This window comes from Phodopus roborovskii, unplaced genomic scaffold (assembly GCF_943737965.1).
Source record: "Phodopus roborovskii unplaced genomic scaffold, PHOROB, whole genome shotgun sequence".
Taxonomy (NCBI): Eukaryota; Metazoa; Chordata; class Mammalia; order Rodentia; family Cricetidae; genus Phodopus; species Phodopus roborovskii.
Genome location: NW_026126588.1, coordinates 1377197 through 1394140, shown reverse-complemented (window position 1 = coordinate 1394140; position 16944 = coordinate 1377197). Strand labels below are relative to the sequence as shown.

At 55.2% G+C, this 16944-nt stretch overlaps 1 protein-coding gene across 3 annotated transcripts in view; it reads left to right on the top strand.

Moving 5' to 3' along the window:
• Window positions 1-16816, top strand: part of Tfeb (transcription factor EB) — a 52716-nt gene extending 35900 nt beyond the window's left edge. For 2 of the 3 annotated variants that reach the window (XM_051204623.1, XM_051204621.1), the window contains exons 2-9: window positions 10272-10500; window positions 10581-10835; window positions 11175-11255; window positions 12793-12913; window positions 13007-13063; window positions 13994-14069; window positions 14520-14667; window positions 15771-16816. In XM_051204623.1, coding sequence (XP_051060580.1) covers window positions 10294-10500; window positions 10581-10835; window positions 11175-11255; window positions 12793-12913; window positions 13007-13063; window positions 13994-14069; window positions 14520-14667; window positions 15771-16250 — 1425 coding nt within the window. In that variant the 5' untranslated portion in view covers window positions 10272-10293 and the 3' untranslated portion in view covers window positions 16251-16816. Of the gene's footprint in view, window positions 1-10009; window positions 10501-10580; window positions 10836-11174; window positions 11256-12792; window positions 12914-13006; window positions 13064-13993; window positions 14070-14519; window positions 14668-15770 lie in introns of those variants that run through there. The other variant, XM_051204620.1, reaches the window with a different exon arrangement.
• The last annotated feature ends 128 nt before the right edge of the window (window positions 16817-16944 follow it).

Here is a 16944-nt window from a genome sequence, read left to right as displayed (position 1 = left end):
GGCTACCACAGGCTGATCAGAGCCCATGCTATACCCTCCCCTCCCTTTCCTTCCCCTTCTGGCTCCTGTGCCTCTGCCCAGGGGTTGGAAAACAAGCCCTGGCCAGGCCTGGAAGCCCTGTTCTATAAACTCCCATTACTCGGGAGGCTCAGGCAAGAGGATCAACTTAGAGAGAGCATGTTGCAAAGTAAAAAACTGAAAAGAAGCCGGAGGGTATAGCTTAGTGGTAAAGCCCTTGCTGGGAGTGTGGGAGACCCTGGGCTCCTGGTACCTGGGAATGGGAGACCCTAGGTTCAATTCCCTGTACTTCAAAAACGAAACAGGGCTGGCGAGATGGCTCGGAGGATAAAGACCTTTCGTACAATCAAACTCTAAGAACCAGAGTTTGGATTCCCTGAACTCCTGCAAGTGCCAGATTGGTGTAGTGACCTGCCTGTAATTCCAACCCCTGGAATAGACAGAGACAGGATCCTTAGAGCAAGCTGGCTAGCTAGACTCACCCCATCAGTGAGCTCTGAGTTCAACTGAGAGACCTTGCCTCAGTGAATGAGACGAAGAGAGACTGAGGAAGACACCTGATGTCAACCTCTGGTCTGCAAACACACACACACAACACACATAGACACACGCCAGTGACTACCAGCTTAGGTGCTATAGGTCAGCCTGGAGAGACCTTTGGGGTGGGGCCTTGGGAGATCCCTTGGGTGTCTGGCAGTGCCCTCCATCTACCGTCGAGTGGTGACAGCCATCGGGGCCCCGTGTTTGTGAGGACCACAGCGTGCCACAGTGTACACTGGGAGGTTAGGAGGCAGCTTGCATGAGTTGGTGTTCTTCAGCCATGTGCCCCCTGGGAATTGAACGTGGTCGTCAAATCTTGACAAGCATCTTTATTCACTGAGCCATCTTTATTTATTTCAATTAAAAATAATCTTATTTTGCATACCAATCCCTTTCCTTCCTGTTCTCCTATCCCTCCACCCCCCATCCCACCCCGCATCCACTTCTCAGAGAGGGTGGGGCCTTCCATGGGGATCATCAAAGTCTGTCACATCATTTGAGGCAGGACCTAGCCCCTCCTCCCTGTATCTAGACTGAGAGAGTAACCCTCCATAGGGAATGGGCTCCCAAAGCCCATTTGTGCACCAGGGATACATACTGGTTCCACTGCCAGCGGCCGCATAGGCTGCCCAAGCCCCCAACTGACACCCACGTTCAGGGGGCCCGGTTCAGTCTTATGCTGGTCCCCCAGCTGTCAGTCTAGAGTCTGTGAGCTCCCAGTTGCTCAGGTTAGCCATCTCTGTGGGTTTCCCCAGCATGGTCTTGACCCCTTTGCTCATCACTCTTCCCTATCTACAACTGGATTCCAGGAGTTAGGCTCTCACGCCAAATTTATGCATCTTGCTAGGGTCAATCAACAGGAGAGAGACCCAAAGGCAGCTTACAATCGCCTATAACTCCAGTTCCAGAGGCTCTGATTCCCCGTTTTGGTCTCCACGGGCACCTGCATGTTCTGGTGCACATATGGACAAGCAGGCATACCCACACATACTCAGAAATAAGATCTTGCAGTGGACCAAAGTTCGGTTCCCAGAATCCACATGGTGGCTCACAACCATCCGTGACTCCAGTTCCAGGGGATCTGACACGCTCTTCTGACCTCTGTAGGCACCAGGATTGCATGTGGTGCACAGACATGCGTACCGGTAAACACTTGTCAAATAAATCTTAGAAAATACATAGTATAAAAATGTAAAAGTGTGCACCACCGATTTCATCCTATTTTGGTACCAGAGGCCTTCTCACCAAACAGCGCACAAATACCAGGTGGCTCCAGTGTTCTGTCCTCCCAGGTGGGAAGCAGCTGAGTCTTGTTGCTGCCCTTCCTGGCCTCTGCGAGCCGCTGGCCAGATGCCAGGATGATAACCTGCACTGAAGGGGTCTCCAGTGTTCTAGCCTGGCTTGCCTGAGAGCCCAGGGAGCTGCTCTTCTGCTTCTCCAAGGCTCCTTGCAGTGAGCTTCATCATCAACACAAGCTTCGGGAAGGGAACAGTCTTGAAGAGGCTGCTCTGTGCCTGCCTGGAGCCCTGCTTGGGTGGGGTGGATGGATAGGTGACTGGAAGGATCCTCTTCCAGAAGGAACAGAGATGAGGTTGGCCATGGAGGTGCAGATGGCTCAGGAGGCGAAGCGCCTGCTTTGCGAGCTTGAGGACCTTCAGTCTCCGTCCTCAGGACCCAGGAGACACTAGGCACAGTGGCAAGCATCTCTAACTACAGTGCTGGGTAAGTGGAAGACAGAGACAGGATTCTGGAGCTAGCTGGTCAGCCAGCCTAGCCTATCAGTGAGTTCTGGATCAGGAAGAGACCTGGTCTCAAAATCCAAAGTGGAGGAAGACAATTGATGTCAACCTCTGGCCTATCCCTGTGTGTGCATGTACATTCAGGCACATGTGTGTTCACACACACACACACACACACACCTTACCAATGAATGGGGACAGGGTGACAGTGACCGGAATGGTGACACCTCTCTGGAGCCCACACTTCCACTTTTGCTGTTTCCTACCCAGGGTATACTCTGTGGGAAATCTGTCTGCAGCTAACAAAACCAGGGTGACTTGTGGGGAAACTGAGTCAGGCATTGAGTCAGGCCCAAGACTGACACTTGAGCCCACTGCATTCTGATCCCAAGGCGCAGTCCTTGTAAGAGAACTTCTGGCTTCTGTCACAGACGTGGCCTTGTCCTGGGGCATGGTGATCTTGTGGACATCTGTGCTAGTTTGCCTCTCCCCTTGCCCTTTTGAGGCAGGGTCTCATGTAGCCTAGATTGGCCTTGAACTTCTGATCCTCCCGACCATGCATGCTGGGCAAGTTCTCTACCCACTGAGCTACATTTCTGGCCCCTACAATTGCCTCTTCTTGCCACCCGGTCTTCCTGCAGCAGAGGTTGCACAGAAAAGAAGGAACACCCTCCCAACCTGGAACCCTGTCCTCCGACTCCTTCCTTTCCTTCTGCTGTCCATTGCGACGCCCAGATACCCGTTCAAGAGGCCTTTGTCTAGGGTCACGATTTCCTTAGGATTGACCTTGCGGCTCCCACCCAAGGGGTGGTTGTAGTAGACTCAAGGAGAAAGGACACCCACTACAGAGGCAAGCCTGTAGCAAATGACTTAAGCAGGCACCCCAGCTCCGGACTCACACTTTGCGGTTTCAGCTGCCAGACATGTGCTTTTCTGGGAATGGAGGAAACTAGCTCTGCCCTTTGAAGAAGGATAACTGTGTCTCTTACGTTTGGCAATTCCAGACTGTTGCTGGACACCTTCCTGACTCTGGGCTATGGGTGAGATCAGCTGCTGGACCCTTTGATGAGTAGGGTTCCTCTTCAAGGGGACTCCTAAAATCAAAGGTGGCCACCCTCAGCCCCAAACAGGATAGGGGTGGTTCCAAGTCCAGGAAAAGCCGGGCTGCCGGCACCCAGTCCTGATAGCAGCTGAGGCCCCAGCCTCTCTGTCTCCATGATGCTGGAACAGTAAATGCACTGTGGTGAATGAACTACAAAATTAAACTAGATTGACACCCGGGTGTGACGGTGCTCACTTGCAGCCTCAGAAGTTGGAAGGCAGAAGCAGGAGGATCCGGAACTTGAGGTTGTCTTTAGCTAAGTAGCAAGTTTGAGGTCAGCATGGGCCTCAAAATAAAATAAAAGCATGGCGGGGGGGGGGGGAGGGGGCGGGCAGCTGGAGAGATTGCTCAGCAGTTAAAGGCACTTGCTGCTCTTTCCAGAGGACCCAAGTTTTATTCCCAGCATCCATCCTCTCAGGCATCTGTCACTCCAGATCCAACACCCTCTTTGACACTTACACACACACACACACACACACACACACAGAAACTTTAAAACGCACATATCCACCGAATACCCCTGAACTTACTGTCCAAGAAGCCAGCCATAATTTGTGTGTTTCATCCCAAGACATTTTTCTGTGTTTGAGTCACACCCTGTGTACTGCATACACAGCACACCATCAGGAGCTGAGGGCAGATTTCATATAAAATCGGGCATCTTTCTTATACTTTGCCCCTTCTCATAACCGCATGCCGTCTGCCCTAAACACATTGGGGGGATGAACCATGATTCATTGAGCAACCCTGTTGCTGGACTTCGAGAATTCATTTGTTTTTATTTTGTGTGTTTGGGTATTTTGTTTTCACGTATGTCTGGTGTGTCTGGTGCCACGGAGATGAGAAGAAAGTATCAAATCCCCTGGACGAGGCCTTGCAGACAGCTGTGAGCCCATGTGTGGGGGCTGGGGATCGAACCCAGGCTCCCTAGAGGAAACCAGCGCTATAACTGCTGACTCACCTCCCCAGCTACTGTATTTGTTAAACAGGCGCTTGCTGTACAGTCTAGGCGGGCCTGACACCCAGCTATTAGATCAGGCTGGCTTCACACTTTTACTATGTCTTCTTGTTTTGAATTCTGGAGTGCTGGGAGGACAGGATGAGCCAGCACACCCATCTTGAGATTGTTTTGATTTTTTTTTCTACATAATGTATACTGTGTGTTTGCGTATAAGTGTTTTCTGCGTTTAGAATGACTTCCTTGGGCTAATGAACATCTGTAATTTAAAAAACTTTTATAGTGCGTGTGTGTGTGTGTGTGTGTGCGTGTGCGTGTGCGTGCGTGTGCGTGTGTGTGCGTGCGTGTGTGCGTGCGTGCGTGTGTGTGCGTGTGCGTGTGTGTGCGTGTGCGTGTGTGCACGTGCGTGCGTGTGCGTGTGTGTATGCGATGGTGTATAAATGGAGGCTCAGAGGCCGACTTGTGGTACTCAGTCCTTCCTTGTGGATTCTGGGGATCAAATTCAGGTCCTCGGGCTTGGTGGCAGGTGCCTTTGTCCACTGAGCCACCTTGCTGGCTCCCCAGTTGCTTCTGCCCTGGCAGTCATGCTGAGGGAGTCTGTCACGGACATGCTGGGGTCCAGATGTTGGTGAAGGCAAACTGCTTACTGTTGCTTTTCAACTGTGCAAGGTCGGCCTCCCTCCTTCAGTGAGCTTCAAAAAATGAAAACAATTAGGAGCGAGCAGCTGGACCAGTGCTCATAAACAAGTCAGCCTGTGTCACCAACACCTGCAGCATGTCACAGACCATTCCCGGTTCCCTCCCGCAGAGTCGCCCTTTCTCCCTCCCAGGCAGTCAGTCCCCCAAGGCTAACTGGATCCTGACTTCTCACACAGTAGATGTTTTGTGCCTGGTTTTAAACTTTGTATTTGTAGGTGGGACTTCATGCGTTTTGGCTTTTGCTGTTGTTGGTGGTTTTTTGAGGCAGGGTCTCTCTATGTAGCCCTGGCTGTGCTGGAACTCCCTGTATAGACCAGGCTGGCCTTGAACTCACAGAGATCTGCCTGTCTGTCTCCTCTGCCTCTGCCTTCTGAGTGCTTGGATCAAAGGTATGCGCCACCACACCCAGCCTGGCTCCAGGGATTTCTGAATCTGGCCTCTGTTGCGACATGTCGATGAGGGCCACCGGCGGTGGTGTGTGGGGTCAGTGGTCGGGCGGTGCTGAATGTCTGTGCACAGCTTTCTTCCAGGGGGGAGGGGGAACTGGCCTGGCTTGCTATGTAGACCAGGCTGACCTCAAATTCATAGAAATCTGCCTACCTCTGCCTCTAGAGGCGTGGCCTGTGCACAGCTTCTTTGTCCCTTTCCTTCAGTGTCTAGTTTGGGTCTCGGTTACAGTGTTGCCAGGGGACACCCTCATCAGCGTCCTTGGGTGACCACATGGGTTTTGCTTTGAGATACAACTTTCATTTTGTTTGTTTGTCCATTTATTATTTGTGTATTTATTGAGACAAGCTCTCAAGTGGTGGCCTCGGATTCGCTATGCAGCCAAAAATGACCTTAAACGACAGTTCCTTTTGCCTCTCTGTGCTGTAATCACAGGTGGGCACCGCCCACCATGCCCAGTCCATGCGGTGCTGGGGATCGAACCCAGAGCTTTCTCAGCTACATTTCCAGACCCTATGATCCAGTTTTTTTTTTTTTTTTTTTAAAAAAGAAATATTTAACTTTATGTGTTGGGTGTGAAGGCATCGGGTCCCCTGGAACGGGAGTTCCAGACAGTTGTGAGCTGCCGTGTGGGTGCTGGGAATTGAACTCAGGTCCTCTGGAAGAGCAGCCAGTGCTCTGAACCACTGAGCCATCTCCCTACAAAGCAGATAAATTCCTGAGCAGCTGGGTATGGGTGGCAAACATGTTCCTGTGTGTGTGTGTGTGTGTGTGTGTGTTTGGGGGGGGGGCCTGGAGCAGGAGGATCTGGAGTTTGTAGCCAGCCTGGACAACACAGTGTTGGAGAAGCAATTCATTTGGTGATGTGCTTGCTTATCGCACATGGAGCCCTGAACTGGATGCCCAGCAGTGCAAGAAACCAGCTGTGGTGGTGCACAGCTGGAATCCTAGCACTTGGGTGTCATGAGTTTAGGGCTATCCTCTGCTACATAGTAAGTTCAAGAACAGCCTGGACCACGTTGGTGCCTCTGCCACTCAGGGTCCCCACCAGGCTTAACAGCCGTTGCTCCTAGTAAGGAGAACTTGGGCCTGGCAAGATGACCTTGGGGGATGGGGAGACCCCTTCTTTTCAGAGAGGCATTCAGACTTGATGGGGCTTCTGCTGGCCTACCTCACACGTAATCACATGGGAGAGTTACCGTGCTTCCTAAGAAGGGGAGAAACCGTGTACACCCTGCCCCAAAGGTGACCAGCTGCTGGGGAGACCAGAATAGTGTGTTACAAGTAGAGGTGGCAGCCAGCTGTGTCACCCCTGTGCAGCTGTGCAGAGTTGCTTCACTCCTCTGCGCCTCCGTTTCCTTCCTGTAAATGGCTACAATGGTTGTTCTCTCAGACCGGCTTCAGCACTGGGGCTTTCTCTTTCTACCCATCTACGCACTTCAGTCTGTGGCTGTCTCCTCCTCCTCTTTGACTTCATGGTGTATCTTTCCTGAACACAGACTTTGCCTTGGCGTCTCTCTGCACTCCCATTCCTTAGGAAAAGGTCTACCCAGCTTGTTCACACTCAGATGTAGATGGCTGGTTAGGGAAGTCTACATACGGAGGGGCGGGTGGAAGAGGCAGAGACCCTCTCTTCGAGCTGCTGGATGTCTGCACGGTGAGTCTCCTACGAAACTCACAGCAGCCCCACCCAGAAGGCACTTTTTGTGGGTTTATTATGTAGCCTTTGTTGGAACTCCTCCTGCAGACCAGGCTGGCCTTGAACTCAGAGATCCACCTGCCTCTGCCTCCTAAGTGCAGGGATTGAAGGTGTGCCACCACACTGGGCCCAGAAAGCACTTTGATCCGTTTGCTTTGGAGATCAAGAAAATGAGGCACAGAGAGGCGTTTTAAGTTCCCCAGGTCACCCAGCCAGTGAAGGCCATCTGTGAGCCCGGGCGCCCATGGGGTCACTCAGCTTTGGGCTGAGGCAGTCAGCCGAGGACCCGGACAAATGGCAGCTGGAAGTACCCCATGGGTCCCAGTGTGCAGATGGGGTTGGAGTGCCATTGGGAGAGGCAGGGGCTTCCCCGTAGGAGGAGGTGGTACCCTTACATAGTAGGTCCTGTGGGCCCCGTGGTCCTGGGCTTGCTCAGTGGGCCTTTCCAGGCTTTGAGGGGCAGGAAGGGAAGGAATTAGGACTTTCCCTGTCTCTTGGTTCATCCTGGCCAGCCCGCACTGAGGCTGACCCGTATATAGGGTCTCTTCTCCCAGTACCCACAAGCCTTTGGCCCTCACCCATTCTCCCAAGCTCGGTAGAGGAGGCTAGATTTTTGCCATCAGGAATATGGGGTACAGTAGCTCTGTCCAAGAGGTGCTAGGGAGTGCGGAAGTTTTTTGCCTGCTTCCTCCCTCAGAGGTCACTGGCACTTACCCCTCTCATTATTCACACCCTCTGCCAGGCTCCTGGGGGGGGGAGGGGTTCAATCCCCACACCCAGTTCATAGACAGGGAGCTGAGACTGAGGCAGCAGCCGCAGCCGGAGCATGGCCTCTTGGGTCTAGCACAGTCCTTGAGGTAGCTAGGCCAAGCCTTTGTCAGGGGAACAAGGGACGCCTTCTCCCCAGCCCTCCCTGAGCCGGCTGGCACGGCCAGGCCCCTTGGCCCCCGCTGGCTATCTGAAGTCGGATTGTCCAGGAAGGGGAGGCTGCCGGCTGCCTAGTGGATGTGTGGGGCTGCATCTGGTCAGAGCCAGGGTCTGTTCGCCAGTGTGGTTAATGGGCTGTGGCGTGAAGACAGGGACATTCCTCTGTAAGAGCTGGAGAAGGGTGGTGGGAGGCATGGTGGCCGCAGCTGGCGGGAAGGAGAGGCGGCAGAACCTGGGTTGTTGGGGCTGCCGTGTAGACCGTGGGCTGCGAAGGCCTTCACTGGGTAGAGGATGGACGATGGGGTGAGGGCTGCTCTGTGGTGCGGGGCAGCCGGGATGGTGGGATCCCTCACCCCATTAGAGGAGCCCTGGCTGGGACCCTGGGACCTGGGGTCCACTTCTGCTCCTATACACCACCCTCTCTCCTCCCCAGCATGGGGTAGACCACAGAAACCTTGAATGGACCCTAGCCCTGTCTGGCCACAAGAAACGTATCTGCCCTGTGCCTCTGTTTCCCCTTCTTTATGAGAAGTTTGTGGTTGAGCTGGGCTTCCCAACATGGCTGACGGGGACCTCAGGTCCCAGTTGGAAGGCCTTGCTAGATCATGCCAGTCTTACGCACTCAACACCACCAGGCACTTTACAGCCTAGTTCTTACTGGACACAGTATGTTTAAAGAGGAGGCTCTGGGAGACAGCTTGCCCAAGGTCACACACACACACACACAGCAGTTCCGGAGAAGCAGGGTTGTGCACCCCCTTGCCCTCGCTTAACCATAAAGTCAGTCTTGCCAAACCTCTCCACTCCCAAACTCTCATGACTTGGCACCCCAAGCCCTGTGCCTCTGGGCTGCCCCTGAGCAGTCACTGGGTTCTACTCTTCCATTTGTGGCCCAGCCAGGGGAAGGGCTTGCCCACTGTAACCTAGGGATGGGACAGGTCCAGTCTCGGGACTCATTCTGTCTCACCCTCCCACCCAGCCTAAGTCTGGGGGCCTCAGCCACCCCTCCCCACAGTGGGTCGAGCTCCAAGCAGTGAGGGGCCCTGGAGCGGCCTTTCTTCACAGGACTGAACCCACCCTGCCTGTGGGCCCTCCTTTCTCTTCGAGATTGTGGGATCCTGGAGCTGGGGGGACTAATCTCCAGAATCTGGTCCAAGGATCATATCCATTCTCTCCTTCTCTCCACCCACCTCACTGTCTCCCATGCCCCAGAGGCTAGAGGCCGAAGGTACAGCAGTAAACAAACAGATGAAATGCATCCCCTCAGGGAACTTGCATTCCTCGTAAGGGACAGACAGCGAACGCAGTAACAAACATAATAAGAAGCAAAAAATGCCCCGTCCTAGATGGTGGCATCTGATACAGAGAAGCACGGGGGGGGGGGGGCAGGGCAGGGCAGGGGGTAGTACCATTTTAACACAGTGGCCCTGAAACGGCACTGTAGGGTGACATTCGAGTCTTGGAGGAGGTGGAGTGAGCCTCGATGGTATCCGTAGAAAGGTAGAAAGAACATTCCAGGTGGAGGGGACAACAAGTGCAAAGGCCCCGAGGTAGAAGCGTGCCTGGGGTGTTTGAAGGTAGTTTACGGCTGGAGTGGAACAAGGGAGAGGAACATGGGGGAGGGGGCCTAAGGGGGACCGTGAAGGCAGCAGATTACAGGGGGCCACTGAGGCCATGTTAAGGGCTTAGGCTTTTGCTCTGAGTGAACTGGGAGCCATGGAGAGTTGTGAGCAGGGAGCCAGCAGGAACTATCAGGATGATGGAGTTTTGAGCAGATGGCGGGGGAGGAGCTCTGAGCATCTGGAGGCTCCTGGGGCACTCAGAGGAGGCGTGGTGCGGGCTGGGCTGGGGAGGGGCAGGAGAGGAGGATGGAGCTGGGGCCAGGTATGAAATGCTCAGGATGTGAATGTGACTGCGGCCGGCGAGGGGTCACTTTGAAGGACAGAGTCCTCAGTCTGGTCCAGGAGCCAGGAAACTTGGGCTCATGGCTCAGCTTGCTCAATGGCCTTGGGCAAACCCCTTCTGTCAGGACTCAGTTTCTTCTTATGTGCAATGGGAGCAGCCGCCGTACCTGTGCCAGCCCTCCTTGAAGGACTGTGAGGGTGATGAACTCTTCATGGACCCGTCTCCCCTCGACTACAGGGAGCCGGAACCAGCAGCTGCCATGGCGTCACGCATCGGGCTGCGCATGCAGCTCATGCGGGAGCAGGCGCAGCAGGAGGAGCAGCGAGAACGCATGCAGCAGCAGGCCGTCATGCATTACATGCAGCAGCAGCAGCAGCAGCCACAGCTGGGAGGCCCACCCACCCCGGCCATCAACACCCCAGTCCACTTCCAGTCGCCACCGCCTGTGCCTGGGGAGGTGCTGAAGGTAGGGCCTCTGCCTCCACTTGACTCCCATCCCGCTCTGAGCCCCAGCCCCCTCTACAGCTGCGTCCTCACCTCTGGCAGGTGCAGTCCTACCTGGAGAACCCCACCTCCTACCACCTGCAGCAGTCCCAGCACCAGAAGGTTCGGGAGTACCTATCTGAGACCTACGGGAACAAGTTTGCGGCCCACATCAGCCCAGCCCAGGGCTCCCCGAAGCGCCCGCCAGCAGCATCCCCCGGGGTGCGGGCTGGACACGTGCTGTCCACCTCAGCTGGCAACAGTGCCCCCAACAGTCCCATGGCCATGCTGCACATCAGCTCCAACCCTGAAAAGGAGGTGAGTGAGGGGCGCCGGTGGAGGGACACAGTCCTGCCCCCAGGGAACAGTCCTGCCCCCGGGGAGCCCTGGTCTGAGGAGAGTTTACACGGTCTGCTGCGGGTAGGGCACGCTCCGAGGAAAGCCCAGCACTCTTGTAGCCCTGGAAGGTTGTATCAGAAACTCCCTGGCAAGGCTTTCCTGGGGACAAGCGTAAACCGGCCTTAGGCTCCTCCGTAGGAGCCTTCTTCTGTCCATTTCCTCCTCTAGATGAGCAGGTGGGGTGAGGGGTATTGTGCTAGGTGAGCAGCTGCCCCTCTTCAGGTGGCCCATCCCCAGATGAGCTTCTCTTTCTTCTAGCTTGATGATGTCATCGACAACATAATGCGCCTGGACAATGTGCTGGGCTACATCAACCCCGAGATGCAGATGCCTAACACGGTACTCTTGGGCTGGGGGGTAGGGCGGCGGCTCACACAGTGCTTCCAGGGCTAGAGAGAGACCTCAGAGCAGAGCTGGTATCTCGTAGAGCAAAGGTCACCCCCACCAAATACTGACAAGGACCCGGGGACCCTAAGTAGAACTGACTCCAGAAAGACAAGCTGGGTCTGGTTAATTCCAGCACTTGGGAGCAGAGGCAGGTGAATCCCTGAGAGTTCGAGGCCAGCCTGGCCTACAGAGTGAGTTCCAGGGCAATTAGAGCTACATGAGAGACCTTGCCTCAGAAGAAGGAAAGACAGACATAGGGGAACCCTGGCCAGTGTGTGTGATGGGGCAGGCTCAGGGAGTTCCCTGAGTGGGGTAGAGAGGAGGAGGGCTGGGAGAACCTTCCAGAGCAGCAGTGTGTCCTGAGGATGGTTCCTATGAAGATCTGTGGATCCCTCTCCTGGGTTCAGGGCCCTTCCTCTGACAGTCTTGTGTGCGTGGCCATTCTATGGGTCTTGTTGGCTCAGGTGAGTAGCAGATGAGGAGCCAGGCTTAGAATCAAGAGACTGGGATGTTCTGTCATGCCCTTGGGAAGTTCCCCCGCCATTCTGACTCCCCTGTCCCCTCAGCTGCAAAATGGGGGTGATGCCATCTACCCACAGGGTTGTGGGAAGATTTAGAAGGGGCAGGAAGAGGGTTGGGACTGAGAAGATGGCTCAGTGGCTAGCAGATCAAACTGCTCTTGCGGAGGACCCGAGTTGGTAGCTCACATCCATGTTAGTGACCTACAATGCCAGCTCCAGGGATCCAACGCCCTCTTGTGGACTCTGTGGGTGCCTGCACAAACCTGTGTGCAGACACAGTCGTACACAACATTTAAACATAAAACTAGAATTAAAAATAAAAAAGAAGATGCTATGGCGGGCGACAGGAATTAAGGAGACTGGGGCCCGCCTGTCTGCTCTGGGTCCTTTGTTTTGCGCAGAGTTTCGCCAGGCCACTGAGAGAAAGTCCTAGAGTAGGTAGAACTGTCTTCAGTTCCTGCTGCCCTGGTGATATTGCCAGGTCGCTGAGCAGGAGGCAGAGCCAAGTTCAGCAGGCACTGAGGCCAGGAAGCAAGTAAGGTTCTGTGGTTGGTTTCCCAGTCTCGGTGGCTCCTGTCTCCACGGTGAGTCTCTAGGCCTGTGGCCCGGCTCTGTGGTAGCCGGTTTTTTCCAACCCTGCCTGTAATGCCTTCCATGTTCCTGCTCTGCTGAATTCCATAGTCTCAGAAAAACTCAACTCCCAAATTGATTGAGCCCCTCCCTGGGGCTTCTACAGCAGGAGCTTAATCGCATCATTGGTTAGGCTCCTCCACACCTCCGCCCTGGCCAGAGGCTCCGGAGGGCAGGGCTGTGCTGGGCCACACTTTCCCGTTTTCCAGAGCAAAACCTTGCACAGCGAATCCTGGGGAAGGGGCTGGGGGGTAATTTTAACACAGGGGACAGCTGCTCCTGGCACCATGGGCCCTGGTGAGGACTCACCAAACCCCCCTCGGCTCCTTGCCCCACAGCTACCCCTCTCCAGCAGCCACCTGAATGTGTACAGCGGTGACCCCCAGGTCACAGCCTCCCTGGTAGGTGTCACCAGCAGCTCCTGCCCTGCTGACCTGACCCAGAAGCGAGAGCTCACAGGTAACTGCCAACGTCCTCTCCCCTGTCCCTTTGGGGTTCCACTGCTTCTTACTCACTCCCTCCTTCACCCCCTTGCTCCTTCTCTGGCCCCAGATGCTGAGAGTCGGGCCCTGGCCAAGGAGCGGCAGAAGAAAGACAATCACAACCTGAGTGAGTCTAGCCCCTCCCCTCCCCTCCCCATCTGACCAGGGTTGAGAAGCCAGCACCCGCCTCACTCCCCATCCCCACCCAGCCCGGTGCCAGCATCCGTAGGCCTGGACACGCGCCAAGGCTGCCCAAACCACTCAGGTTCTTGCTTGCCAATAAGCCAGTTCTCAACCTGTGGGTCTCGACCCTTTGGGAGGAAGGTCAACCAACCCTTCCACGTGGGTGGCATGCCGGGTATCCTGTATGAGCTATAACAGTAGCAAAATTACAGTTAAGAAGCAGCCGTGAAAGTAAATTATATTCTCGTTTTACTTCACCGTGAGGAACTGTGTTGAAGGGTTGCAGCGGGAGGAAACCATTGTACTCGGTCTTTTCAGGAAAGTGGGAGGGGCTGCTGAGGGGCGTGTTCTTGAATTTTCCAGTCTATCAGATTTCACTCTTCAGGGCCTGGGGCCATGGGAGTGGAGGAGGCTGCCCCAGGCAGTCTTCCTTTTGCTGAAGTTGACTGGGTCTCCTGACCCCACCCCCTAATTGTCTAAAACACCCGACTCTGCTTCAGTCCCTGCCTGTAGGTTCCTTTCTTCCTTCCTTCATTTTCCTTCCTTCCTTCCTTCCTTCCTTCCTTCCTTCCTTCCTTCCTTCCTCCTTCCCTCCCTCTCTCCCTTCCTTCCTTCCTTTCTTTTGTTTTCTTCAAGACAAGATTTCTCCTGGCCATCCTGGAACTCACTCTGTAGACCAGACTGGCCTTGAACACACAGAGATCCGCCTGCCTCTGCCTTTAATCCTGAGTGCTGGGATTAAATTACCATACTGGGCCTAGGGGTCCTTTTATTCTAAACTAAGATTTTCTATGGGGTGCACGCCCTAGGTTGGGGGTTTCTCTTCGGTGGGCCCCCACCTTCCTAACCATGCCCCTGAAATCTTAATCTGTAGTTGAAAGGAGACGCAGGTTCAACATCAACGACCGCATCAAGGAGCTGGGAATGCTGATCCCCAAGGCCAATGACCTGTGAGCAGGGTTCAGGAGGGAGGGGAAAGGGCTGGGCAACAGCTACAGGCATTACCAGTTCTCATTTGCTAAGGGCAGTGGTGGAGATAACATGTTTGAGAAAAGATGTTCCTGCCTCTGCTGGGTCAAGACAGCTTCTGCTGGGAAGGGGGACTTGGGGGTAAAGGAGGGACTTCCTGGAGGAGTCATGCTGGGAGAGTGTCTGAAGGGGCCTGGACTGATGCAGAGGAGAAATGCAGGGCATAGGTGATAGCTGAGGACAGGGAGATGGGTATGGGTTGGACAGATTGCTCCGTCCCAAGGATTAGCTAGGAGCGGGTCGTTTCTGTAGACAAACCCCTTTTACTCAAGACTAGCTATGGGCAGGGGTGGGGGCACCTGGGACTCTGAACCCCGAGCCTACTGTCAGAGGGACCTGGCCAGGCCCCTGACTCCCCCTTGTGGCTGCAGGGACGTGCGCTGGAACAAGGGCACCATCCTCAAGGCCTCTGTGGATTACATCCGGAGGATGCAGAAGGATCTGCAGAAATCCCGAGAGCTGGAGAACCACTCTCGCCGTCTGGAGATGGCCAACAAGCAGCTCTGGCTTCGCATCCAGGTCTGGCCCTGACTTTGGACTCCTTGGGTGACTGGCGCGGAGCCCGGGGGGGGGGCATAAACTTCTGAAGGGGGAGATCTGGAAATGAAGCCCACAGGGAATGAAGCTGTGATGTGATACAAACAGTAGCACCTTCGTTACGCACACGGAACGCCCGTCGTGCACTGCACACTGGGCACAGGCAGGTCTAGCTCTCCTAAAGTCAGGTAGTCACGTGTTAAAAAAAAGAAAATTCCGAGAGGTGGGAGTCTCTTTGAAGAGGGGACTGACCTGGGAATTATAGTCCTGCCTCAGTCTCCCAAGTGCTGGGATCACAGGCCCCCTGCCACCATGCCTGGCTCTGCAGGTACCACAGACATTTTTGCTCATATATACTTGAGCAATTCAAAGTATGCCTAACCTCGAGGAAGCAGGAATAACCGCCCTGCCCTGGGTCTCTGGGACCAGACAGTACTGATGATCACCAGGCTCTGGGCAAACTGAAGGACAGACCTGAGAGTCAGCTTCCCACCGGAGCTGTGACTCCTGTTCCTGGGTGTATTGAGGGCCACCAAGACTGGGCCTCCAGATCAGTGGTCCTCAGCGTTTGTAGTGCTGCGACCCTTAATACAGTTAGCTCCTCATGTTGTGGTGACCCCCCAGCGGTAAAATTATTTTCATTGCTGTGAATTCGCTACTGTTAGGAATCGTAACGTAAATATTTTTGGAAGTGGAGATTTGCCAAAGGGTTACGACCCACCGGTTGAGAACCACTGCTCTAAACAGGCTGACTGGACCACAGGTGTTAGCGTTCAGTTGCACGGATGCCCTAAGTGACAACTGAGCTTCGGTGGATGCCACCCACCCTCACTGGATGCGATGCCTTTTGATAAATTCTATTTCCGCATCACCCACACAAGTCAGTTTCAATTTCAACTTTTGAGAGAAAGCTGGCCAGGGTGCTCTGTGGTGACCCTGCACGCCACTGACCAGCGATGACTTGGAGAGAGCTGCCCTCTGCTTTCTTCTCCTGCAGCCGTGACAGGCTGTGTGCACCTGAGACAGCGGGGCAGGGAGGGCTAGCCTGGTATCATGTGTCTTATCACCCCATCCGCCCCCAACAGGAGCTGGAGATGCAGGCTCGAGTGCACGGCCTTCCCACCACCTCGCCATCCGGCGTGAACGTGGCTGAGCTGGCTCACCAGGTGGTGAAGCAGGAGCTGCCCAGTGACGACGGCCCAGGGGAGGCTCTGATGCTGGGGCCTGAGGTCCCTGACCCTGAGCCCATGCCGGCTCTACCTCCCCAGGCCCCACAGCCCCCAGCTGCCCAGCCACAGTCTCCTTTTCATCATCTGGACTTCAGCCACAGCGTGAGCTTTGGGGGTGGGGGTGATGAGGGGCCCACAGGCTACCATGATCCCCTGGGGACAGAGCATGGCTCCCCGTTCCCCAACCTGTCCAAGAAGGATCTGGACTTCATGCTCCTAGATGATTCCCTGCTGCCCCTGGCCTCCGACCCCCTCTTTTCCACCATGTCCCCTGAGGCCTCCAAGGCCAGCAGCCGACGGAGCAGCTTCAGCATGGAGGAGGGCGATGTTCTGTGACGCTGGCTGCCCCGGTGCCAAGGAGCAGGGGCTGCCTGGGGGCTGGGAGGACAGGGCAGAGCCCTCCCACCCTTCAGGCTGCCCTTGGTGTGAGGTAGCCGCCTACCCTGCCTGTCCTTCCCTTCGATTGGCCCCTGTTTGGACTTAGTGCCTGCCTGGCAGCCATTGGGCTGGAGAAGCCCTCCTGTCCGGCGTTGGAACCCCCTCCTCTGGGGGCAGTACCATGACGTGAGAGGGTGAGGAATAAGAAGAAACCCTTCTGAGACTGGGCCCCTCTGTGAAGGACACTTTGGAGAAGGAGGTGTATGAAGTACCCTCTGAGGCAGCAGCTGGACTGGGGGGTGCCCCGGCCTGCTTCCCTGGGGCTAGATGGCACCCAGCCTGTCCCCCAGCCTGATGCTTCCCCCACAGGTGGGGTACCCACCCCCCTTTGGTGCTAACAGCTCTCCCTGGTGGTATGAGGGTGGGGTGGCCGGAAGAGGAGTCTGGGTTCAGGGTGGAGGGCAGCCCCGCCCTCGGACCTCCCACTTTGTGCCTTTAGTAAACACTGTGCTTTGTATCATGTTGCCCTGGCTCAGCCGTGTACGTGGCCTCAGCTTACAACAGGCCAGAACCAGCCCTGCCGGCCCCTTCCTTCCTGGATCCAGAATTCAGCGCCCCATGGGGGGCTGCAGGAGGTTCCCCTGGATTCAGC